Raw genomic sequence first — 26,338 nt, 5'->3', positions numbered from 1 at the left:
ATTACGTTTTAGTACCAGTTAGCAAATGTTAACATGCTCACAGACTAAGATGATGAACATTACCTGCTAAACATCAGTTAGTATTGTGATTGTGGCCATTTTAGCACACTGGTGTTAGCATTTTGCTACGAGCCTCACAGATTTGCTAACATGACTGTTAAAACGCTGGTTAATTTTCTCCAGTTTTACAAGCTATCATCTGCTTTTAAAACTGAAATGTTGCATAAATGTATTCATTCATTCATTTGTGGGCTTCTATAGAAAGCAAGCGCAGTATCTGAACAGCAGGTGCTTCATTACATGAAATGGCCCAGATGGTGTGTCCACAATAAAAGTTTGGTAATCTTGAGTAAAAGCAAAAGAGCATCAAAAACATGTCAAATTAGGATTGAGTGAATACGAAGTGGGCAGTGTGTTCCTCCTTTGATCTTCAGAAAAGCATTAGTTCATATTAATGTTTGAGTACATTGTTAAGATCCCAAACTGAAACCAACAGAAAAATGTTTGACTGCAGTCCTGCCCTGTTAGACTACAGTTTGACCTCACAGACAACAGATCCATTCAAAGGCTTAACATTACCAGCCACATCACAAATCAAACTGATAGCAAACACAAGTTCCTTTCCAACTGTGACTAAAGTAAAATACAAATAAAAAACATCGCTGTGAATGAATCACAGAGTTACTGATTTGCTAGTTACCTACACAAGTGCCAGGCTGCTATTGTCACTGTTGTGCTGATGGATAAGGTTATTTTTTCCATAAGAAACTATGATTCAGTTCTAAATAATCCAACAGCAAAACCCAGAAATGTTCCATACAAAGACCAATAAAGATCCTTGTTTGATCAGCGTGGAAAACATCAGTCTCCCGTCATCATGGTGACCTCATCAACCCCAGTGTCAACTCTTTAATACAATCTCATTTATACAATTGTACATACAGTAAGCTCAGTGGATGAAACATGTACTATATTGATGCACGAGCAGAAAATATTTGCATCCCTTCAGATATTAGATGCTATTTGCTGTTATATTTTGGCCTTGAGATGGACAGAAAATCTCTGCCACAGACTTTTGGTTTTTATAAAAGAGGCTGCTGATCTGTCAATGAATGCCAAACCCAATTTGCAGAGATTTTGCAGAGGGATAACTAACTCTCGAGATTAAATGGAGAAGCTGGTCTCAAACTTGACTGCATACTGGAGCACATACTCACATACAGAGGCACTTTCCTCCTGCTCAGCTCCATCTGCACAGCAACTGCAGGCAAAGACATTAGACAGAAATATATGAGAGACACACACACATAAAAAAAAAAAAAAAGAAAAACTCACACTGAGTGTACAGTGGAAAGAAAAAGTAAACGAACCATTTGGAATGACCTGGTTTTCTGCCTTGATTGGTTATAAAATGTGATCTGATCTTCATCTAAACAACAAGTACTAACAAACACAAACGTGCTAAAGCTAATGTCACACAAACAGTTACAATTTTTCGTGTCTTTAATGAACACAGACACTACACATTCACGGTGCTGGGTGCTAAGCTTAGGAATTCACTTTCCCCTCAATGATGGCGAGCTGTCCAGGCCCAGCAGCCCTAAAGCATGATGTTCCCACCACCGCACTTCACCACTGGGATGATGTTTTCATGTTGGTGTGTAGTGTTGTTTTTACACCACACACTGCGCTACATCCTCAAATAATTCATCCTTAGTTTCATCACTCCATAAAACACTTTCCCAGTAGTGTTACGCTGCTCTTTGGCAAACTTCAGGCATGCATGTGATGTTCTTTTCGGAGAGCAGAAGCTTCCTCCATGGACACCATGCTCCATGTAATCATGCACCAGTTTGTCTGACTGTGGGCTGATGAGTTTGTAACTCTTTCAACCTTATGCAAATCAACATATCTTGATCATAAGTCTTCCGAGATCCCTTTTTTGCGAGGCACGGCTCACATCAGCAGATGATCCTTGTGAATAGTAAACTCAGCTTGTTTAAGTGTTTTTTTAACAACTCAAAGCAGCTTTAACTTACACTTATAATCTTGTTTCATTGATTGGACTCCAGGTTTGATAACTCTCGACTCCAATTAGCTTTTGATGATGTTATTTGCCTCGGGGGTTGACATACTTTTTCCAGCCTGCACTGTGATTGTTTTGAATGTTTCATATGGACAAGAATAAAAAACAATTTATTGTTAAAATGTATTGTTTGTTTATAATTGTAACTTAGATGAAGATCTGAGCACATTTTAAGACAAATTTATACATAAATGCAGATAGCGCCAAAGGACTCACTTACTTTTTCTTGCCACTGTAGTCACGCAACTGCTCATTACTTCTTTGGTTAGTTTGGTTATTCTGCGTGCTCGTCTGATCCTAAAGAGATGATCAAACCTTATCTGTGCCAAGCAGAGTCAAAGGTCCTCCGATGAGACAGGATAATCCTTTGATCCCAAGTATGTGAATAATGATTTTAATGATGAAACTTTATTCCTCGGTGCATAGAGACGGTACCATAAAATCAAATGTGCCCAGATCTGATATGCAGACGATATGTAGTGTACTCTCACATGTGTGTGTGTGTGTGTGTTTCTGCTAAAGTAGGAGATCTATTGATTTCAGTGCTGCAGGGTTCAGATCTGTTCCTTATCAGTGGCCACTTCCTAAACTGGACACAACAGCAAGGTCTTAAACACAGCAACCATTTTTCAGGCAGTTGTTCTCTATGAAATTACATTATATTTTGCAGTTACCTTTATAAGTACATATTTCTTATCATATTAGACCAAATATTATACTGAGGGTAAGGCATAAACAAACCAAGAGGGAAGGACTTTTTTGGAAGTGTGCTAGCTTTATGACACAGCAAAACTGCTCATTACAGTATGGATATTACTGGAATTACACTGGATATTTATCATTAAATACCACAAACTCAACAGTCTAGCTCTGGACACGTTTGTGTGCGTTTTAATATTATTTAAATGAATTTAACTCATAGTTTAATGTTGACCTATTTAGCCGCAGAAAAAAGAGGCTCTCTTTATAGGGTTATAATTCACCATCCAAAGTGTTGACATACTGTCAATAACATCATAGGAAACAGACAGGTTGAACAAAGTAGAAAAAAATGGTTAAATATGGTTGATGTGCTTACCTTCACAGGAGCTGAAACTCCAGCAGAGGAAACCTGGCAGCGCGCTTGAATCTAGCAAAACACAAGAGCACCTCAACTCGGACTCATCCTCCTGCTGCTAACCGCTAACTCAAGTGTGGGTGTTGAAGCTACAGGTTGGGAAAGGGCGTTTGTTCGGTGCCGCTGCCGCTTCCAGTCTGACCTGTAGCCTCCCTCCACTGACACAGCATCCTCTCCCTCTGTCGGCGTCTTCTGTCAGTCTTCCGTCTGCGGCTCAAATGGAAATTCCTCCTTATATGTGAAAGTTAACTGTTTGTTTGAGGTTACAGCGACCTCTAATGGAGGGCGATAAAACAGCGAGGAGGCCAGAGTTATGATCCCTGCACGTTGAAATGGTCGCACTTCAAATCTCCCTGTTTAACAGTTATGCAATATAAACACTTCAAAAATAAATGGTTTATAATAGTATGACGTAGCCGTAAGCAGATATAAGTGGTTATTAGTGTATTTGTATATGAACTGGTGTATGAAGAGATAATGAGTTCAAACACCATCATAATAATGTCTTCATGGAACTATTGACTGATATTGTGCATAACATCACACTCAACACTGCCCTTATGTTAACTTATAAATACAATGTTATAATTCAATGCTTATAATTCAACATTTTATAAATACTAAGTAGAGGGATTGAATATGTATATATATTTATATAATATATATATATATATATATATATATATATATCTGTTGAAATCAGTATTATCACAGTGAGCTGAGCCAATTTTTCACACTTTGACCACAATTATGATCTGTTTCAATATTACAAAGATTTATTTTATCTGCTTATAAAACACTTGTCAATGGCAAATATTATGAAAACATAAAGCAGACATTCACAGTGAAATCTTCCAAACACACACACACGCACACACACACACACAATTGAAAGTGTAATTACAAGACTTCCAATAAAAGCAACATCTTGCTTTACATCCACACATTTAAAGACTCCTCATACACTAAATGTATGTTATCTTTGCTGTCTGTTGGTTGGTTGTCAGTCACGCCGAGTTAAAACACCAGAGTGAGACCACAGATTGGTCAGTCTCTTAAAACCTGTGCCAAAATGTTTGTTTGATGACATGTAGCCTGACATGTCAGGAAATTTGTGTCTGATGTTTCAAAAAGAGGTTTCAGAGTTGTACAGGTACTCTAACCCAGTCTAAAGCGGTTTTTCCCCCCAATTACAAGCCTCAGGTGGCCTGAAGTTGTGGTCTTGCTTCTCCCTGAGTCAGGCCGTTGGATCTGCTGATAGCAGAGCATGGCACTTCCTTCCTAGGGAGGGCGGAGGCAAACATGGTGTCCAACATGCCCAGCACCTCCAGGAGTTCCTGCTGGTAGTCGATCTCTTTCTCCAGCAGCTCCTGCAGACGGAGCAACTGTCGATCCACAACTGGTGACTGGCCGATTACTGGCCGATAGATGTCCAGGATCATCTCAGCCGCTGTTACGAGGACCGGAGCAAACCTGTGGTCAACCAAGTTCCTGGAGAAGAAACAGAAAAAGTTTTAGCGTACGCATGTCAAAACATTTCTGCAGAACTTTATCTACAATTGCAAACTACAAACTTCAGTGTACCCAATAACACACTGTGTCAACACTTGATAAAGCCTTGAGTAATGAAGTTTTATCTGCTTCTTACCCTATGAGGAAGTTGAGCAACTGAGCGAGCCCCTGTTCATCCCTTCCTGCCAGAGCATTCTTCAGCGTTCCTCTTCGATTCAGCTCCTTTATAACAGCAACTGTGATCTCGGGTTTTCTGTGTCTTGTCCATGACTATAGATAAAATCAAATATATTTTATTACCTCTGCTGACACGTACGTTTGTGTGTGAGGAATGTTGTTCAGATTCTAATATCCAGGACAGCCACAGGGAAGTAGCACATAACTGCTTTATATTGCAAATTGAACTTTAAATGTCAAAAAAATCTTTTTGTTAATGTTATAAATACATGAAATGCATACCTCCAGAGCTGTATCCAAAGCCTTAGATACATTAAATTTCTTCAACTGCTTGTCATATTTGGCCAAATGCTGTCTCACCGGCTTACTGACGAGGTAATCATCCTGGGAAAAGATGTAGAACCAAGAAATACATTGACAATAGTCAGAAAGAAAACAGTTACATAAGCTTTACATAGAAATAAAGGCATTAACCACTGTGAGACAGTTTGACCTTGTTCTTTGTAGCATTCAGTCAATGCATCATCACTAGGGGAAAACTCAGGAACATCAACAGACCTGACATCATGTCTCACACCGTTAACCACAGCTACATTGCTAAATGTAAACGTACTTGTTTAGGGACGTAGTTCTTCCCCTTCACAAAAACACGATATGAAGGTCTTCGCCTCTGTTGGCCAGAGATTTCCGTTGACTCCTCTGGGCTTTTTCTGTGTTTCATACTCAGAATACCGTTGGTCATACCAACGACAATAGACTCATCATCCGGCTGAGGAGAAAGACAATTTCATACTTTTACTGTCAAGAATTCAAACTCTTTTTTCACACATCTCTTTGAGGAGCAGCAAGCGGGTCCGACAAAATCCATTTCATGCTGTGCTATGACTGATGTAACAATATGGTATATTACCATCAATATACCTGGGAGAGCACTTCTTTTTGAAGTGCATTTTTCTATGAAATCAAAGATGGTGGTGGTGATTGAAAGGAGAAATCCGAAAGAATTCAAAGCCCAAAGTGAAAAAAAAAAAGTTCACCATCTGAAGTTGCACATTGTGTTCTGGAGACCCTAAACCCTCATGCCAACGCCGTGAGGAGAGGATGTACTGTTTCTTCTCCATTCAATTTAAATCTCTGGCAGTAGGGTTAGGGATATTTCTGTTGGCTGCTACAGAAACAGAATCCATCACTTTTCATCTCTCTGTATTTGCACGAATTTGTGCAAATGTTTTTTGGGGTTTTTTTGCACATTTATAGACCACAGTCCGCCAAATAAGGAGTTTCACATGTTGGGTGACACTAATTAACTAGTGTGTAATAATAATACATTTTGTTTCACTTACTTGAATGAACCCTTCTACATTTAATTCATCTTCAAACATGAAACCTCATAATAATAATAATTATAAAAAACAATGATAAAAAAAGGGTTGAATGTAATTTCTTACAGCCAAAGCCAGACTGAGAATGGAGGCAGCGTAGTCAAAGTTGTGGACCACTTTATAGCTGGTTGTGTTGTACACCTTTACATGCCTGAAAGACAAATACAAGCACTGCATTAAATCAGATTCATACAAAAGTGGCCTCTGTGATTTTCACAATTTCAAACATTTTGTCCTTCATCTGCCATGTCAGAGACACAGCTGTGCATGCACCTGTCCCATACCTGTCCAGAGAACCTGACAGTAGTCTCTGTCCACTGCTACTGAGAGACAAACAGGTGACAGTTTTGTGATGGTTCTTCAGGGACACCAGAGGCTGGCCTCCTTTTAGCAGATCCCACACTTTAACATAGCGGCCCCCTAAAGAGAGTGACAGAGAGATATTGGTCTTAAGGTGTTTTAATGTCCTGGCTGAGCATCAGTAAATATAATGTATTTTGTCTATGGTATGACAACAAGTTACATAGTACATTTTATGATTATACTGCTGGTTACCTGCAGAGACTAGGAGCCCCTCAGAAGGATAGAGAAGCAGACTCTCCACTGGCTGGCCATGGTCCATGGTCATCACACTCTTTTCCACTCTGGCATCAAACACTTTCAGTGAGTGGTCATATGATCCTAGGATTAAAAACACATTAGTCACAACATACAACATATTAGGCACAGAAAAACAGATGGAAGTCATCCTTCATCCTGGTCCTCATCCTTCCATGCACAGCGGTACTCTGTCAGCAGCATTTGGAGTGTGATTACTCAGATTTTATGCAGCTACTACAGTTTCATATTAATTATTCAGCTAGTTTAGTTATACAAGTTACTTTCTTTTCATTTATATTAAGAATTTTTAAAATCCTGTAGAAAACAAAACAGAAGAAAATAATACATTGGTAGATTCTGGCTATGCCTGTTGCGTTGCTTTAATCTCAAAGCCATTGTGTGGTTCCATTCAAAAAGTCAACTGGTTACAAAATTGTCAAACTATATAAATAATTGTGGAAGGCACCAACCATTGATGCAAATGAACCAAAAATTGTATGTCCTTAATTTCCTCACACCATATTCAAAAGAAATCTCAGCTTCCATCTCACCAGTAATGAAGAGATTTGTGTTGAGTTTGCTCGTGACGCCACAGCGGATATAATCTGTGTGTTCTTGGTAGGTGCTGAGCTCTGTGGCATTTGGGATGTCCCAAAGTCGACAGGTGTAGTCATCCGACCCCGTGAGGATCTGGTAACTGTCTGAGGTGAAGTCAGTTACATGTACAGCCCTGAGCAGAAATAAAGTACAAGACAAATATTCACATCAGTTCTCTTTCATGATGAGGTGTTTATAGTCAGTAAGACAGTTTGCACGTTGTCAGAACTCTTGAGCTCATCATGAATTTCAGTCGATGGATCACTCAAGATATCATCATTCAACAATTTCTCTTTACAACATAAAAGTCTCCTGTGCCCTTGAAAAGTGCAGCAGCTTTGAATGGTGGCTGACTGGTCTGAAATGTATATTTTTTTAATGCAATATCATAAAAACAATGATGCATGCTGATACAAGCATATGCAGTCTGTAGATCTTTTAAACTGGCAGGGACTGATTCCACAATTTGAAAATGTGAAAACTTAAATTGTAATATGCAGCAAAAAGTACGCTGTTGAAACACTACAAGCAAGTATGCTAAGAAAACATGTTTGCTCCTTTTGTTTGGTCACATTTTATAGCTATATGCAATGCATCGTTTCCACCAGTATACTCCAAGGCAAATAATGATGAATAATGAGGCATTGTGTACTCCTTCAATTATTTTGAAATGATGAGAGCACCAGACAAAAAAAAAAACATAGGAAAGACACTCAGCCTTTAGGCAAGGCGCAACTAAAACCCAATTAATCAGTGGCGTGTGGGATACGTACTTTGTGTGCCCTTTGAACATCCTGAGTGCCACCTTGCCGTTGACATCAAACAACCGGACCACAGAGTCCTCACATCCTGCCACAAGCAGCTGACCATCTGACCTAAACCTCCCACAGTATGCAGTGTCCTTAAACCGTGTAAATGACTTCACAGGCTCCTGGGAAAACGGCCCGTAAATGTGGATCTGTAGAGAAACCAGCGTCAGAATGAGAAGAAATCTCAAACAAATGTTGCCTACTAGATAGCTGATTATTCATTGAGAAATGATGGAACCAGAATTGTTTAGTTTACGAATTAATACTGATTATACCATGTAAATTTTTTTTTTTGAAAAACCAAATCAGAATTGATAGAAGTGAAGACAACATACTCTTGTGAATGCTGTCACAGCAAAATTATGTGGAGCCACAGGGGAAAAGTCGATGTTTGTGACTGCTCCAAATTCTTTTATCTGGACTGGAGCCTGTGAGAGAAGAAATAAAGATGCCTTGGTAAGACTGTGAAACAAATATGAATACCACACGTAATACATGACATTTTTTGCTCACAGAAATATTACAAATAGCATACAGTAGAAGAGACTCACCTTGTAGTTTTTCCAGTACAGTGTGTCTTGTGTGACTTTCTCTCCAAGTTTTGGATAGACTTGGATTTTCGTAGGTTTAAATGATGCCATTTCAGTGCTGACCACTAAATACTACACCTGGGAAGATATAGTACATACAAACATAGACATTAACATAGGGTTAGATATAGAGATATGCCACCTGGGCTGGTTAAACCTCTTCTACCCCACCTCCCACCAGTAAGTAATACTGGTGGGAGGGGTCGTATAAATTGAGGCACAAGACATTGATAATGCTTTAATTTGATGGATTAAGCCATAAAAAGACTGGGAGCCTAGAGTATGGTGATAATATAGCTTCAATGAGGTGCTGGCACAAACTTTTACAGAATATGATACTTCACGCAGAATAAGGAGCTTTTTTTCCCCCCATATAAAAAGGGAGCTATTGCGCTATTTCAAGGGGAAATCAACGTGACAAACTGGTCGTTAAGGGGTTAATCGTTTAGCCAATATTAGCTTGATCCACAAGAACAAAAACAAGGCATCGACTTCAGCGAAATGAATGGCGAGTTCACATTCTTAACATACAACATCATCACAACCCACCGAACTATGCAGAAGGCTAAGCTAACAAGTTCACAATTTCGAGGCAAAAGATTAATTCAGTTGAGTTTTAAAGTGTGCATAAAGAGCTCGTTAAAATAAACCATGTCTACAGTAAAGCTTTTACTAAGAGCTAAAATTACACGTAAGGCTACTGGTTTGAAAACAAAGCCGGTTTATTAGACAAATACCAGACCCAACGTGTTCAGTGCAGCACAACTTAGTTAGCACAGTGTGCTTTAGCCGGCTAGCATTCTCCACTAAACCACGTTCTGACGATTCTCACCTTTGAAAGAAATATCCAGGAGTGAAAACTTGTTCTTTCAACTGTGATGTGTTCAAATTAGATGATATCGATATTGGTTGTCCAAGTAAAACAAAAGTTACTCATTTTAACGAGTGATCACGTTGCCTCTCGGTGCACAGGAGGACGCCATGATTATAAACGCGACTACTTCCGCTATGGATAACATATGGATTTCAAAACTTTTTTTATTTTATTTTTTACATAGCACTGACGGGTTGCTAAGCATTTTCTTCTTATTCTTATTATTTTAGGCCTAATGTGCCAAAAGTATGAATATGAAAGTATGAATGTTTATGATTAAACACATTTCATTTTCGTTGAAAAAAGAGAGAGAAATCTTGCATCGATTTTACCTTTTGATGTTTATTCATGTCTTATATAGTAGTTTATTACTAAGATTTTATGTGACAGTTAAAATATTTGCTACTACCGTAAAAATAAATATGATCTCCTTTTCAAATTTTTCCCAGTTTACTACTTTTAATCCATTTAAGTACGCATACAATTGTTGGATGTAATCTGTTTAACTGCAAAAACATGATAGGACAGCTTTAACATTAGAAATCAAGATAAGATTAAAATCACATAAAAGTTTGAGCACGAATTTTGAAAAACTGTGCGCACACCGGGAAAGTTATCGATCAGACTGCGTCACTTCCGGGCTTCCCTCCTTTCTCCGAGCTTCTATCGGCGGTGTGACCCGCGTGTTTACACACTCCCAGGTCAGTTCACGTTTCTGTGGCATTTTTAACCTGTCTCAGAGACATAATTTAAACTCTGTGAAGAAAGAACAGTTCACGGTGCCACTCTATGTGTTAAAGTGCAAGAAAAACGTCAATCATTCCTCAACGCTAGCATCAGTTTGAGGAGGCCTAAGTTAGCTGTTTAGCATGGCTTGCTAACTAGCCGGCAGTTCAGTGCCATAATTTCTGAGAACACGGGTCAAAAAAATATTCCTATTATTGAGCTTCTCGTTAGGGGACAGTAGGGAATTTTCCAAACATTGTAAAGTTGTATGCTAATGCGTCCCTCTTCGCTTTGGCGAACATTGCGAGCCTAACTTAGCCACTAAGTTTAGCTGACCACCTCTGTCTGATTTAAGCAGAACTTGAGTCGAGATTCTAGAAAAGTGTGCAGCTATTTTGGGGGCTCGTGGCAGCTGTGAATTCTTGTTAGTTTGTGGCAAAGGGACGGGGGGATTTTGGGGAGTTTTAGCTTTCACAGTTATTTGTAAATGCAAAGTCTTTCCAGCTAAATTTTAGACTCTAAAATCTTTAGGCCATTTGTACCTTTCTCTCTCTCTGATTACTATCTCATGGTCAATAAGAATATCTGAACCTACATCATATCAGTGTTGTGATGACATTATTGGAATGATTGTTGGCGCTTTCATATATTTTCCAGCACTGTCTAGTGAGAAATAACTTTTTCCAAATGACTTGAGTGTGAGCAAATATTCAATGTCTTAATATGGTTTGTCAGATGAAGGAGTCGATAATGAACCAGGAGAAGCTCGCCAAACTGCAGGCGCAGGTCCGCATAGGCGGCAAGGTGAGTTGGAGTACATGCTGGTCAATGGCGTGAATACATTTATTTTTATTTTTTTTAATAAATATGAGTCTTGTCCCTGGGTTATGGCTTCATACATTATAGCTCATTGTTGTGCTCTGTAGGGGTCAGCCCGCAGAAAGAAGAAGGTGGTGCACAGAACAGCTACGGCTGATGACAAGAAGCTGCAGTTCTCCCTCAAGAAACTTGGAGTCAACAACATCTCTGGCATTGAGGAGGTAGACATAATTCTGTCTGAAATGCAAAGAAATAAGTAGGCAGACATGTTTTCTTCCTGATGTTATTGCTGAAAGGTCAGGTTTCCCCACTTGATAACAGAATAATAAATATGATAAGAAAGGCCAAATATGAGTCACATAGGATCAGATTTTCATCAAATGAAGCCTTTTAATATCTGTATTTCAGCGCTGAAAAAAAATGTGTTTATCAATTGTTAAAGAAAAGTTGGCAAAAAAAGCAGCATATGCTTTGATGTTTCTGTTTATCATCTTGGTAATTTAAATAATAACTAATAACATAATATTCTATAATAGGAGTCTAAAATAATGAATATCCTGACAGCTTACAGTGAAATGTCCACAATGTTGTTTTAGATTTGAAAGAGTATGAATGCTGTCAGCATTTTGTGTGTGAGCATAGTGTTGTATCATTGATTGGTGACCAGGTCTGTAGTCAACAATAGTAAAATTAACATAATTATGGGTGTTAAAAGTGAGTCAAATCAATCAATTGTTGAAAATTGTGTTTGGTACTGGCAGAGTCTTGCCAACTGTTGTGTCATCTGCTTTGCCACTTAACCTCAAATACCTCTGTTTTTCTTCCTCTTTGTTGCCTTCAACTCCTTCTGTTTTGCCCTGAAGGTGAACATGTTCACAAACCAGGGGACAGTGATCCACTTCAATAATCCAAAGGTTCAGGCCTCCTTGGCTGCCAACACCTTCACAATCACAGGGCATGCTGAGAACAAGCAACTCACAGAGATGCTCCCAGGAATCCTAAACCAGCTGGGAGCAGACAGTCTTACCAGCCTCAGAAGATTAGCAGAGACCCTGCCCAAACCAGGTACCCCAAAAACCCTTTACTGATGTATTTACATGCATCAGTAGTTTTGTTTGCTCTCTGCCAACAATTTGCTATTTGTTTGTTTTTTCATAGCTGGAGAAAACAAAGCTCCCATGGTTGTTGCTGAAGAGGAGGATGATGAGGTCCCAGGTAAGCAATGTCATACATACCCTTTTAAGATCATTTGTATTAACTCTATATTATACTCTGATTTTAAAATCATCACATTTTTAACCGTCCACAACAGGCTGACCTCAGTGTTTGCTTTTATGTCTAATCACAGTTGGACATGTATGACCTTATTAGATCTAATAGGTTTCGTTTTTGTGTATTTGGCTGGACAGAGTTTTTGATTTATCAAACAGCTGACATTTGTTGTTATATACATATTTAGTAATTTAGTCTTAATTGTATGCCAATACTATGCTTATTTAGACATTTTCATATCATTATTTGTTATTGTTTCTATCTTTCACCACTCTTTACCCTTCTGTTTCCTTTTTCAGATCTTGTTGAAAACTTTGACGAGGCTTCAAAGAACGAGGCAAACTAACAAACACCAGCGAACATTTCAGCGCTCCTCTAGGCTCACCATACTTTCACACAGCAGCATTTTGTAGTTGTTCATCTCTGTTATTACTCTGTAGCTACAAACAAAAGTTGCTTTTTAATTGTAACCCTCACAATCGGGCTAAAACAAGCAAAACCGACTTTTTATGACACTTGTTACCTACCCTTTTGTTTGATCGTTCTGCAGTACAAGTGATATTATTTAACTCAGTGGAATGTGCAGACCTTTTTCTTTCTCACACTGCCGCTCCTGCATTGTGATTCCCACACATCAAAAATGTATTGTTGGAATTAATCATGTAATAAAGATTACATTAAAATTTCTCTTTTTTTTTTTTTTTTTTTTTTTTAAATGCTCCACCAATTCTCCACAACCTTTAAATGTAAAAGTGTGTTTACTTAATTCTTTGTTGGCAACATAATTTTCAATCCTATGGTCTTAGCTTCCTAAAATTTCACAGGTGATAATGGTAGAAGGAATATACGAGAAAAAAAACACTCAATTGTTTGTCATTAGCAATGTTATATTTTTTTATTAGTGTATAAGTGGAAAAAATAGAAGATTTGTAGTTAAACATTAAAGCCAAGCTATTAAGGGGCCTGTGTCAACAGAAGCACTTGATGAATTGGAAACCTGTTACTGAAGGCTGATAAACAGCAGAAAAACACCCAGACTGTTGTATACAATACAGCTGTAGGCTACAAACAGGCCAGTGCTGCTCTTCCTCCTAGACACAGTACAGTAGCTGCAAAAACATCTGATTATGATGTTATTTTATAGATTTTACAGACTGAAATCGCAGGTGTGGCAAAAGTAGCAATTTAGCCAAATATTTCATCAGCTACAACTAACAAAAACCAAACCAAGTTATCTTTGTCATACACCTTGAATAGGAAATGATGTTCCTGAGTACTGTGTCATTGTGAATGAGTAGTTGGAGTTAAATTTCCACCTGAAGTGATACTGTATTAATCACTGAATCTCTGGTGCTCACGCATAAGGGATTTTTACATCAGCGGTAAGGTGGCCCTATCTCTGGCATTACACATACTCATTGGTCACTGTTGCCACTGAGTATCAGCTGTTAATCAATCTGTAGCTTTCCAGTGAAAAAAATGGATGCCTACATTGATCTAATGCTGCTTATTCTGTTTCCTTGCAGTTCATAGAGCAATGTAAGAGCTAAACAGAAATTAAACAAACACAAGTCAAAATAATACATTCAACTGTTGGCACCAGAAATTTAGCAAATACATGGTTATTTCACAAATAAATGCAATTAACATGCCTTGTTTCCACTTAACTGGAGCTAAACTCCTACTTCAGCCCTCGCCCCCAGTTCATCTTTATCACTTGTTACTGTACCGTTGACTCCTTTTTACTGTCAGTTTCCATTTGTTACATACAGTGGGTTTCTTTTTTCCAAATAAACCACAGGAAACTACAAAATAAGAACCACACTTGGGGACACTATCTGTGATGCTCCATATGTTGCTCACTGGGCCAGATAAGTGTCACAGTGAACTGTAGCATGAAAATGCTTGAAACCCACATCATACAGTCCACACGAGATACCTGTGTCTCTGTATATACGATGAAATGATGAAATCTGTTTTTGCAGGGTGCATGTTGATGGTTTGTGACGCTGACGTAATACTGAACACTGTAAACACTGATGCTTTGTTTTTTATAGATTAATATCTTAGCAACACCCAGATCAGACCGGCCTCACATTAATCATCTGATTAAGTGGAAAAAATAAGTTGGGTGACTCAAAACCATATTTGAACGTCAAAGTGTAATCTCTATTGAAAATATTTCACCTCGGGGAAGAAATTCTAAATGCAAAAAAGATTTATAGCTACAATGAAACTAACAAAGCCGAAACTAAATTATTGAAAGTTATAGTATATAAACATATTTTACTTTAAATTCTTAGCACTATAACTGTAAAATATAAAATTCTAAATTCAGTGTTAGAGCAATATATTTATGGTATTATCCAGACCCCTGTAGAGGCCAGCATTAACAACACATATGTAGTGCCTGTATGACACATTGATCAACTACCTTTTCCCCATTCTGCATTTATTTCTAGAACTGAATGTTTCATACCAGCTATTTCTGCTCATGAGACCTTAGAGGTTTCGCAGAATTTTAGGTCAGCTTGGAAATGGAAGTAAAAGCTTCATGTCATACTGATCAGGGTGAATTATTTTAAATATACACTATGATGTACTCACCTACCTAAGTGTAAGAGGACAAAAAAAAAAAAACATAACACCAAATACCAATGTAGCCCCCCAGCACATGAGCTGCAAGGCTTTGTTCACTATAGAAATACTTCGGCCAGTGTTTAGCGCCTGATACTATCAGGTGATTTACATACATAAAAATTTTTTTTTTTTTTGCGTGTTGCCTATAGAACTGCTTGTTGTTCTTTCATAGCTGACCTTTGGCAAAAGAAATGGGTTGCCCCATGACTAATAGGCAGGAAAGTACTTTTTTCTTTCCCTGTCTCTTTTCCGTTCCAAGTTCAAGTACAGTACACATGGTCTTGAACTTGGGGACATCAAATGTCCTCACAAAGATGGAATGATGGTGAAAACCCCTGAAAGTAGATCATATTCGTTGGCCTTCACTTTAGCCAAAATAATGTGTCATCACCTCTGGGATTTCAGTCCAGGATTAAGATTTAGAATTAGGTTTGGAAAATATTATCTTTAATATATTTTACATACAGCGTCTCTTGTAAGGAGACAACTAATTATAGTTTTCAATTTCAGGTATCTACATATTCATTTTTCAATCAACTTAGCAATAATTTGGTCTATAAAGTGTGAGTAAAAAGTAAAATAAACATTTGAAAAACAAAATAGAACAAAAAAAGAACAAGTTTACAACACCCACAAAGGACAGATAACATGTGTAGACAGACTAACAATCTAGTTGTAAAATTTCTATTCCATTTCCCACAGGTATGACATCTGTATTATGTTCATTTTAGGTGAACTGGCCTCAGGGAAATAGGATTTGCCTCAAAATTATAAATGATAAAGATAGAAGATCAAATGTGTGTGTGTGTATGTGTGTGTGTGTGTGTGTGTGTGTGTGTGTGTGTGTGTGTGTGTGAGTGTGTGTGTTTCTTAATCAGATACAGCATAGGCCAGATACTGTGTACTGTTTATTTCAGCTGAAAGCTCGAGGGCAACCCCCCACCCCACCGAACACTCACTCTAACACTAACACTTCTTATCTCCACCTATCAGCCTCTTATTTGAAACTCACACTACATCTGTTTACTAATTTGATAGGCAAAATACTATGGAGGAAATCCACCAGCAGAACTGCTGACAGCACTGCCCACCATATGTTTCTTATCCATTTGGTATCTTAGTTTCTCTCACACCTTAAAAAAGGGGTATGACTGTGATGGTGATGGTGATGATGATGTATGCTGTATGTAAGATATAAAAATGAAGCTCAGCGGTCAGTAAGAGCATACACTCATCAGAACTACTGCGGCTGAACTTCTGCTATTCATTTTTTTCATTGTATCACTTCAGTGTAATTTCATCCAAATGGTAAGAACTAATTACTGGGAGTCAAAGCAAGGACGATGCTCAAGATTTTTAAATTATACTTATTGTTATTTGGTCAGATGATTGGTTATGATAAATGATATTATAGTAATTTGCTATTGTGACTATTTTTGCATTATCAAAACATGTTTTTTCAACTAAAAGAATTCAGCCAATTGAAGTGTCTCATGAAAAAGTTTTTATTAAGATAAAATGGGTAACTCATGGGATAATTACTTAGGTTTCAATGCAAGTAATGGATCGTTTTCATTAATCTTCTCCTCTTGTCACACAATCCCACAGAAGACTTTGTCTCTGTGGATATTTGGGCTTCTGCTCATCGACCCCACTGGAGTACTAGGACTCCACCACTTTCCAGAAAATTGTACGTCTCATTTATGGTCTACAGGTTTTTCTGATAGGAATTTTTCCATATCTTCAGTGGCTGTTGATTTGTTAATCTATGTGTTTTGTGCATGTGTGTGTCTCTGTCTAGATGTTATGGCAAAAAGGGGTAACTCCGTGACACTCACCTGCAATACAAACTTCGACGGACCTTTCACTTGGAAGTTTGCTGCAAACACGGTGGATGAGGCTGAAGAGATTGAGGATTTCAACACCATTTACAAGCAGGTTGGCAAAAATCTGATCGTGTCGGATGTAGATTCACCCGCACTTGGAGAATACAGCTGCTGGAGTGGAGAAGAGAGGTTATCATCAACCTTTCTGCTGGTGGAGGCTGAGGAGGGAAATAACTTTGGTGAGATCCTCATTTGAATTCTCATTTTTCATTCTCAATTAGAGGAACCTAAATATCCAAAGTTAGTACTGACAAAGCCAATTTAAGTCTCGAAACTCCCTGCATGTGAGTCTATTTCTCTCTCTGGAGAACGAAATTGAAAGTGGACACACTGAATCATCATACTGTAATGGACTTCAAACATACAGTGAATTCAGAAAGTCTTCAGAGCAATTCAAATGTTTTTTTTTTACATTTTGTGTTATGTTGCAGCCTTATGCTAAAATAAAATAAAAACATTATCCCTCATCAATCTTAACTCAATACCCCATAATGACATAGTGAAAACACAATTTTAGAAATGTTTTCAAATTGATTAAAATTGAAAAACTGATATATCACATTGATGTAAATATTCAGACCTTTTGCAGGAGACACTTGAAATTTCACTCAGGTGCCATAAATGTTGTTTTTTTTTATTTTAATATAAGGCTGCAGTATAACAAAGTGTAAAAAAATTAAAGTATCTGAACACTTTCTTGAAGCCCTGTAAATATCTTACATTCAGTGATATTTTCTCTTCATTTTTTGGTGTGACGAAGTTTAAACATTTTCTGTTAAACCTCTGTCCACTCGTGTGTGTGTGTGTGTCTTTATAGATTCTCTCATGAAATGTTGGGCAAAGTCTTATGACTGTACCTTCAGCTGCAACTGGGCCAAGGGTCTATACACAGCAGTGCGCCTTGGACTGGGAGATGACTGGTAAATAAATTTAAAAAACACAGACAGTATACAGTAAAGAGGTCAAACTGTTGCTTGTGGTATATGAAGATAGACCAAGAAGCTGAAAGAATGGTACTCACTCAGTTACATATTTAACTCAGTGTCTGACTTCCTGCTTGCCTCTGTAGCAGTGAAGGTAGGAAGTCGTGTCACTGGGTCAACAGCAGCGGTCAGCATCTGAATGGGGGATTCCAGTTTGAGCTGTCTCACTCCCTCTCACCCTACGCTGAGGAAACCAACATGCTTGTACTCACTGCTGAGGCCATCATTAACCACAACATCCTCAGGAGAACCAAAAGATTTTATCTCAGAGACATCAGTAAGCTGAGTGAATGAGCTAAAGGCATTGAGCAGAAGATCATCAAGGTTCGAAGTAAACAATAAGTAAAGCAAATTTTTTAACTTTGATTGTTCCTCTGTCAAGTTCAACCCGAGAGTCCCCAGATTGTCAATTGTCAGGAGATGGAGCAGGAACTGAACGTGACCATTGATCCACCTTCCACCTGGTCCAGTCCTCACAGTTTCTTCAGTCTGGAGCATGAGATTCAATACAAGTTGAAAGACGATGGCAAAGAGATAAAGGTACATACAAGCTCGCAACGAAACAATGTCTGGTTATCATTCAATGCCTGTCAGTCGCTCCATTGCAGTTTGTTTCCTTATTGTGTGATCTGTCTGCCTTTAGGTTATAGGCTCTCCATCTGTTCTGATACCGAAGAAGATCAGCATGCTTAGGGTTCGCTCCAGAGACCCGCTGGTGCTCTCCAACTGGAGCCAGTGGACTCCTTGGAAAAATGTAACCTACTGACATTATCCGAAGCCAGCACTTTGTGTTCCTGCTCTTTCTTTGTTCTTACATGTCTGCAATTTCCTGTTATGTCCCCTCACAAACTGTTTTTCACTATTCGTTTCTGGCTATGTCCCTTTGGCCAAGAGATAACACAGCACTCACCAGAAGAGTTTTGCTTTATGATAGAAGATCATTACACACATCAGCACACTATCATTATTTATTTTTATTTATGACTGAGGTCAAACTATTTATTTGTTTATATATTTATTATTTATAGTAAATCATGCACACATAAATCTAAAGAAAAACTTTCAAAAGCACTATTTGCCAATTTGGGGTCTGATAACCATCAGCGGTCCATGTGAAGGACGACACTAGGCAACGACTGTATCATTGATTGTATCTACCACAAAAATATCAAGTGGGGTTGTTTTTTTTTTTCAAATACTATAAAATGGGTCTCCACAGTTTTGTCCATTTAAGGACAAAACTCCAGCCTTGATATTAAAATCTAAAGATATCTACATAATACGTAACTTGCATCAGAGATGCGTGAGAAATTAAAATTAAAATTTCCTCTGTAGTCCAGTTCAGTCTGCACTTCAAGTTTCGTTTCCCTGTCATTTCTGTTTGAGTGAGTTGGTGTTGCTGTGTGTTTTGGTGGTTTTGTGCTGTGCAAAACAAACGGCTATTAAAAGAGCATGTTGCTTCCTTCCTTATATATGTTCCTTCTTCATTTATGCGTTGCTCATTAGATGTGTACACCTACTTGCCAGACAAAGAGAAATCCTGTTCAGTGTCATTCAGTGTTAAACCACATTCATTTACTTTATGGCAGTGGACAAAATATTTGAAATCCTAGTACTGCATGCTCCTTGATTTTCTAAGGTCAAACCAGCAGGTTTAATGTCTGATGTCTCTTGTATGAAAATAATTAATCTTAGAGCTTCTATTAAAGAATCATCTTAAAAAGGAAAATGTGTTATATACCAAAAAAGATGAACAGCTACAAGTTTTAGTTACTGATCCCTATTACGTGACTTACAATACGCCAGTAACATTTATAATGGATGTCCTAGCTTATCATAATGACTAGTCACTTTTAATGTATACAAGCCCCTCTAAGTTATCATTAATTGGCAATCAAGTTACCCTTTATTAAAGGCTACAGGCAATTTATAATAATCAGCCGTTTTTAGCCGGTGATGAATGACCAATAGTAATTTTTCAGAAAGGAATCCTTTTTATTTCATTTAATACTTATCACTTAGTTAGACCTAAAATTACATGTCTGGCATTTATTGAATAGTCCTTGTACTCCAACATTTTTTAAAGAAGTAGAACAAATAAAAATAAGTGAGACAGTGACAACAAGGGGAAACTCTTTCTCAGTGGCTGTCAGCTACACTATCATGCTAATACTTTCAGTTTTAACATATTAATATGCCATCAATCAGTGATAAGACTGTGTGAACAAATACAGATGCTCTAAGGCATTAAAACTACATAGCAAACAGCAAAATGCAGCAGGTTTATCAAAGCTGCACCTGCTTTACCAGCCAGATTTGTTAAAGATGATACATTGAATCCCAGCTAGAATTATGGCATGAAATTTTATCTGCAAGTCTAAACCTTACAATGTTAAATACATTTATTTTCTGACAGCTCATCGACAGGGAAAAATTCTTTCCGTGATAGCCCGACATCTGACACCTGGCACTGATAGTGAGCAAACAGTAATAGGAGACATTCTTTGGAGGCTATATATAGCCAGAATTTGCAAAGACAGGCTGATAAAGTTCACCATTTCAGAACCTAATCTGTCCTTAACTCATTGCAGGTGATCATAAAGGAGAAGAAGTGGTGCTGTTGCAGAAACACAGCAAAATCTTGCTGTCCAGAGTTGCCACCAGGGTACTTGGACAACTGCAAAAGGAAATGCAATAAGGGAGGGAATAAAAAAAGGAACAAAAATGCTAAGAGGAACCAGACACCTTACGAAGAATATGTTCAATAAAAATGGGAATGTTATGGTGTACAAACTCCTCTTATGTATATATATATACAGTATTAGGTAAATAAATTGTACATTTGAATTATCAGTTTGTTTGATACACAAATGAATGCAGTCTAGTGCAACAACCATGCAATAAATCTATACCATCAAAAAGGATATAAGTTTTTACTCAAATGATTTCTATTTTATTTCATTATTATTATTATCATTATTATTATTATTATATTATTATTATTATTATTATTATTACTTTAATTATTTTCTCAACAGTTGGAGCAATTTCTAAACAAAGAAATTGGTTATCTGTGTGCATTAATGCAAGCCTATATGATTCATGAAAGGCACAAACTGGGGCTCTTGCGAGATAAACTAGAATATAAAAAGTGTAGGCTACTATTTGTAGAAACGGGATGGGGGCAGGTTAAAAGGACCCAACAGCTAATTTCTGCCCCGCGTTCCCTAGCACGTTAATCCGGTTTAACGATGGTAGCATGCGCATGACAGGAAGAGTGGTTATGGCTGCTAACCTGCTGTTCACTGGCGTAGCGATAACTAACGCTACACATGGACCAAATGTCGCTGCCAAATATAAGGCACACTGAAGTTTCGTCTATGTAACGTTGCAAATGTCTTGAACATGGCAAAGGTTCTTCGGACAGCAGCTTTAGTTTCGTACCTGTGGAGTTTTTTCATGCAGTTCAGTCGCGTGTCAGGTGAGGAACAGTCAGTGAGGCAGAGGCGAATTTCAAATGCTAGTAAACAGCTAATTTAGCTAACGGCCGGCGTTAGCTAAAGCTTTTATTTATCCATTGTTTATACACGTGTAGGTTGGCTGCGCACAAATGCAAATTTTACACGGTTCGTCAGATTTGTAGAAGGGTACTGTGTCATATTGCCAGTGTATTTCCATCCCATGTCAGCCTGCTTTCGCGGTTAACCTGCACTGACTTCATCCTGGTTATTCGCAACTCTGAGCTAAGCTAGTGGTAAGTGTTTCTCTTTTTTTTTTGGACCGCTCCAGGTCTTGGGATCAATGAACTGTTGTATTTCCGGGTCATCAGTCCAGAGGAGATAGGGTATATCTTCAGTGCAGCACCTGCTAGAGACTTTGGAGGAGATTTTGTAAGTACACTCCTCATTTGAATTTGAATGCCCAAAGGATTCTCAAGCTAAATACACATGTATGCTCGCCCCCTCTAATCACATTACTCTTCTCTCCCTTGGTTGCCAGACATCATCTTATGATGAGATTTTCCTGGTGCCAGCAGACCCATTAGATGGCTGCTCAGACCTGAAGGACAGAGAAATCATTCAGGGACAAGTAATCCTGGTGGAAAGGGGGTATGCAAACATGCTTCAACACCTATAGTTGCACCTTTATAAGCCAGAGAGGATGTGAAAACAAACCAGTAACTGGACCTGTAAGATTGGACAGATCCATTTAGCAGTTATGGGGAGGGGAAGGAGACTAATTGAAGCTGTGCCCTGAGACTAAACTTAGATAAGAAGCCCAGGGCGTGGCTGTAAGAAATGGAGACATGTGAGTAGTCTCCTAGTAAGGCAACGGTCCTAAACTTGGGTGTGGTTCCATTATTGATGGTCCTCTCACAGCCTTAAAACGACAGTTTGAGCTGCTGTATTGTAGGTGCAAGTTATGTGTTACCTCTGGAATAAAAAAAAGTATTGAGGTCAAGTCCTCTTAACCCTAAATGTATCTCTTTCAGCTTTAAAGCTATTTACACATAACTGAAGTGAGCAGTTTTTCTGGCTTTTTAAGAAATACCAAGAGTAATGTGTCATGTTGAATATTAAGTGGAATTCAGGTGTCTTACACAGGGTATTTGTGTGAAGGTGAGGTACAGATGAAATGATATCACGCACATTGTATTTTTGGAATGCAAATCAAACTGCCTCTATGGGACAATAGAGTTTCGCAAGGCAAATATATTTGTATAGCACATTGTCATACACAGGTCATTCAGAGTGCTGAAGCCTAATAAATAGAAGTATAAAGCATAAACATGTGAATAAATATGTGACAACAGGTCATTGGTAGTACTACAACTTGTTTTTGCTGGCACATTTTAAACTAGTTTCTAACGTTTTTTTCGTTTTTTCTCCAGAGGGTGTTCCTTCGTACAAAAGGCGCGACATGTGGAGGAAGCAGGGGGCAAAGCTGTTCTTATTGCTGATAATGCAGTGGACAATGACAGTCAGTACCTTGATATGATCACTGATGGAACCACTGTCAAACCAAGCATACCTGCTCTGTTTCTGCTGGGACGTGATGGGTAAGACAGATATGCACACACACAAACAGCCATTCAGAGCATTTTATTTTACTATATTTAAGGATTGTTACAATACATTTTGGGATATTAATGATTTATTTTCCCCTTTTCCATGTGTTCTAGGATGATGATCAGACGATCTCTTCAGAGACAAGCACTGCCGTGGGCTGTCATTTCCATTCCCGTCAATGTTTCCTCTCTGGCCTCATTCCCACTTAAGCAACCACCATGGACACTGTGGTAGAAATGACTCACACTCACAACTTCATCCACCCCCTCAATCAGTCAACAATTTTCCATTGGTGCATATCATGTCAGCAGTGAATAACCTGACAGCCTTGCAGGGAAAGACTTTGGTGGTGGTAAACAAATTCACACACACTAGTGCTGAACCAATAAATTTACATATGGACACATGACTAGATCAGGCACACACACAGCCGAAGCCATGTGAAGCAAACCTATTGGTAAACCTCTTTGTTGGATACACTATACCAGGTAAAGACAGTAGAACTTATGCTCAGAATAATTAGTCAGTGGTCATGTGAGTGCCAGCAAAGCAGTCTCCAGGAACTTGTGTTCAGATGATCTGTTCGTCACCAGTGAGTGGTGAAACTGGAAAATCCAATATGCATTAATACAACACATACAAATTGAAGTGCACTGTTTCTTCTGCCTTGTCTAATAATTCAAGCGATTAATCAGGCCATTTGGGAACAAAAAGCCAAAAGAACAGGTCATGAAAGCATATGTTATACTTCATCCCAACAACTTACGGGGAATGTCTCACTGTAATAATGTAAATAACTTCCTGTTTATCTGCATGAACTATAGCACTCTGGTCAGAAGTGAACATTCTTTTTCTTATGGCAAATAAATATAGAATGAAACTTTTGCATAACAGGCTATCATTTATTGCCTTTCGGAGATACACACCCAATCACCCAGACTACTGTGGCAGTAAAAAACAATTGCCCTTTATTACTTTGTATTTACAATATTTATTGACGTTTTCATTACTCTTTATCCAGACCAATGTGTGTACAGCAGTTTAGATAAACAAGATTGACACAATGATTACAAAGTAATGATAATGAATAGTGACTTTTATTGGGGATATATAAATACCCAGTGTATTACCAAACGCACAGATATTGCTGTTCTTTGTGTAATCAGCAGAAAGAAATTCAACTATACCACTTTGATGTTGTCCTTTTCCCTTAGGAATCCCTTTCACTTTTTACCCTATTAAACCCCAAATCAAGCTGTGAGTAAAGAAGGTGAAAAGTTTATTCATTGCACCAAAATGTTTGTTGTTATTACTTGTCAACAGAGATAATGAGAGCATTGTTCAGTTTAGTTTCTGTTTAAATAGACTAATGACTAAAGAAAATAATCCCCCTGGACTGTTTCAGTCAACATGTGGAGGGGCAAGTCTTATGGTTGATGGTGAAGCTGACCATGGTCCTGAACCTGCAGCATCCACAAGATTATAAATCTTATTACTGAACTCACCTGTTTGTATGGTTATATAAGCAGTTCTATGTGTCCTGTGCTAGATCCTCAAGTTGATAAACATTGCAAAGATGTTCCATGTTTTCATCAGATAACGTATTCTTCTGAAATGAGTACTTGGTGAAGAGGTTCAGGGTAGTTTTGTGTTTGATAGGCTCTGTTGATTCGCAGTTTTCCCCCTTTTTGGTCAATATAAGTTTGAATTAATTTGAAGCCTGTACTACTCGGCTTACACTTATACACTATTGTACACTTATACAATACTGCACTTGCATTTTATTAGATGGTCTGTTAATTGGAACAGGTTTCTTTAATATATGTAATTGTCATTGCTCATCTACAACTCTTATTGCACCCCTGGTTATTCACGGAGGTAGGGCCAGGTCTTGAATTTCCCGTAATGTGGTTTCTGACACTTATTGATGAGTTTTTCCTTGTATTCAGAGATCTTGGGCTTGGTCAGGAACTGATTTCTAATATAGGTATTGATCCATGTACGGTATGTGACAGGTTATACACCGGGGTACTATGAGTAATATTAAAAAGTGGGTGAAAAAGGTATAACTGTATTAGAGTACACAATTCAAAACACTTTACATGGAAAGAGCATAATTGCTGTTTGCAGCTTCATACAATACCTGCCGTTATTTTAGGTTATTATTCTTTATGAACCAGTCACTTGTCATTATTCTTCCAATGCCTAGACTATACATGTATTTTAAGAATCAACTCAAACCAATTTGGAAATCCCTGTGCATGGCACAAACAGATTATTCTTTTTGCTTGCCATCCTCCCACATGCTGCAATATAAATTTGTTTGATACACTGCATGAATTTGTGTCCTGAAAAGCATTATGCATGATATAGGACCAGTAAGTTGTTGTTAGCTTCTGTAAGGCCCAATTTCTTACTTATTTTTGCTCAAAGTACAGTAAGTCCAGAACGGCTGTTTGAAGTTCAGATTTTATTTATTTAATTTATGGGAATTTATTTGAATTTTCAGATTTGAATCTGAGAGATTTAATCTGAAGTTGTGCATGTTGGCTCGTGTGGTTCTGTGGCGTAAAAGAGGTTGTATCTAAAGTTAACAGGAGCTGCTAGGCTTCAACACAAACACTTAATTCTACAGTCCTTTTAGATAACCTTTTTTCCACAAACATTTAATTCATATATGAATAAATAATGAAATATATGAAAGTGCTTTGATTTAAGGTCTTTCACTTGTGGGGAAAAAATAAGTTGAGAAAAAGTATGCCTGTATTTATTTATTGTTTATGGATGGATGGATTTAAAGTAGAAACTAGTATCAGAGAATTTTATTATTTGTCTTTCATCGGGCATATAGGGATGGTAGACTCGTCTTATCTCTCCTCAGTGTGATATTAACCTGTTCTCCTAGTACAAAAACCGGTTGTTGGCTTCATCCGCACACCGAAGACCAAAACCAGAAAACTCAAAGCCATTACAGAATACACACTGACTGGAGGAGGAAAAAAAAACCCACCACAAATGCCAAAACAAGCTGAAACACGTTTAAAAATCAGTCTAACTGCGATTCAGAACCAAAGAGCATGGACAGCGACACATTTACAGATTCATTTAACATGACAAACACACAGTGGAAACGCCAGCGATAATAAGGGTGTTATCTAATTCTCACTAACCCAGTATACCAAGTTGTCCATTCGTCATT

The 26,338-nt window shown here is 38.0% G+C and overlaps 5 protein-coding genes across 15 annotated transcripts in view; 3 read left to right on the top strand and 2 right to left on the bottom strand.

Moving 5' to 3' along the window:
* Positions 1-3,415, bottom strand: part of LOC111654905 (rho guanine nucleotide exchange factor 28-like) — a 39,086-nt gene extending 35,671 nt beyond the window's left edge. For 5 of the 10 annotated variants that reach the window (XM_087173936.1, XM_087173938.1, XM_087173943.1 and 2 more), the window contains exons 1-3: positions 3,165-3,414; positions 2,307-2,406; positions 1,218-1,261 (exon numbers count right to left, since the gene is read on the bottom strand). In XM_087173936.1, coding sequence (XP_087030062.1) covers positions 1,218-1,261; positions 2,307-2,340 — 78 coding nt within the window. In that variant the 5' untranslated portion in view covers positions 2,341-2,406; positions 3,165-3,414. Of the gene's footprint in view, positions 1-1,217; positions 1,262-2,039; positions 2,059-2,306; positions 2,407-3,164 lie in introns of those variants that run through there. The other 5 variants (XM_087173940.1, XM_087173939.1, XM_087173937.1 and 2 more) reach the window with 4 other exon arrangements.
* A 542-nt stretch (positions 3,416-3,957) lies between these two features.
* Positions 3,958-9,860, bottom strand: utp15 (UTP15 small subunit processome component). The gene is made up of 12 exons (XM_023406052.2): positions 9,703-9,860; positions 8,832-8,948; positions 8,616-8,708; positions 8,245-8,429; positions 7,426-7,604; positions 6,830-6,955; positions 6,559-6,694; positions 6,341-6,425; positions 5,506-5,661; positions 5,175-5,276; positions 4,852-4,985; positions 3,958-4,694 (listed from the first exon to the last, which is right to left on the bottom strand). The coding sequence occupies exons 2-12, from the start codon at positions 8,919-8,921 to the stop codon at positions 4,403-4,405; spliced, it is 1,578 nt and encodes a 525-aa protein (XP_023261820.1). The 5' UTR covers positions 8,922-8,948; positions 9,703-9,860; the 3' UTR covers positions 3,958-4,402.
* Positions 9,861-10,364: 504 nt separating this feature from the next.
* On the top strand, positions 10,365-13,247 carry LOC111654885 (transcription factor BTF3-like). The gene is made up of 6 exons (XM_023406051.2): positions 10,365-10,445; positions 11,206-11,274; positions 11,397-11,510; positions 12,153-12,354; positions 12,448-12,504; positions 12,861-13,247. The coding sequence occupies exons 2-6, from the start codon at positions 11,206-11,208 to the stop codon at positions 12,905-12,907; spliced, it is 489 nt and encodes a 162-aa protein (XP_023261819.1). The 5' UTR covers positions 10,365-10,445; the 3' UTR covers positions 12,908-13,247.
* A 3,119-nt stretch (positions 13,248-16,366) lies between these two features.
* On the top strand, positions 16,367-20,988 carry il12b2 (interleukin 12B 2). 2 transcript variants are annotated; one of them, XM_087173934.1, is made up of 8 exons: positions 16,367-16,509; positions 16,810-16,891; positions 17,003-17,266; positions 17,905-18,007; positions 18,157-18,347; positions 18,453-18,610; positions 18,714-18,824; positions 20,662-20,988. In XM_087173934.1, exons 1-8 carry the CDS (start codon positions 16,507-16,509, stop codon positions 20,836-20,838), a joined length of 1,089 nt encoding a protein of 362 aa, XP_087030060.1. In that variant the 5' UTR covers positions 16,367-16,506; the 3' UTR covers positions 20,839-20,988. The 2 variants fall into 2 exon arrangements, with proteins under 2 accessions (XP_087030060.1, XP_087030061.1); XM_087173935.1 differs by lacking the exon at positions 20,662-20,988 and having other exon boundaries at positions 16,373-16,509; positions 18,714-19,540.
* Positions 20,989-21,323: 335 nt separating this feature from the next.
* LOC111654890 (protease-associated domain-containing protein 1) lies at positions 21,324-24,019 on the top strand. Its single transcript, XM_023406055.2, has 5 exons — positions 21,324-21,551; positions 21,860-21,960; positions 22,070-22,179; positions 22,962-23,129; positions 23,253-24,019. The coding sequence occupies exons 1-5, from the start codon at positions 21,476-21,478 to the stop codon at positions 23,371-23,373; spliced, it is 576 nt and encodes a 191-aa protein (XP_023261823.1). The 5' UTR covers positions 21,324-21,475; the 3' UTR covers positions 23,374-24,019.
* The last annotated feature ends 2,319 nt before the right edge of the window (positions 24,020-26,338 follow it).

Source organism: Seriola lalandi, unplaced genomic scaffold (assembly GCF_002814215.2).
Source record: "Seriola lalandi dorsalis isolate HSWRI2012SDOR001 ecotype SW California unplaced genomic scaffold, Sedor1 jcf7180002054294, whole genome shotgun sequence".
NCBI classification, from domain to species: domain Eukaryota; kingdom Metazoa; phylum Chordata; class Actinopteri; order Carangiformes; family Carangidae; genus Seriola; species Seriola lalandi.
This window is presented reverse-complemented; position numbering and strand designations above follow the sequence as displayed.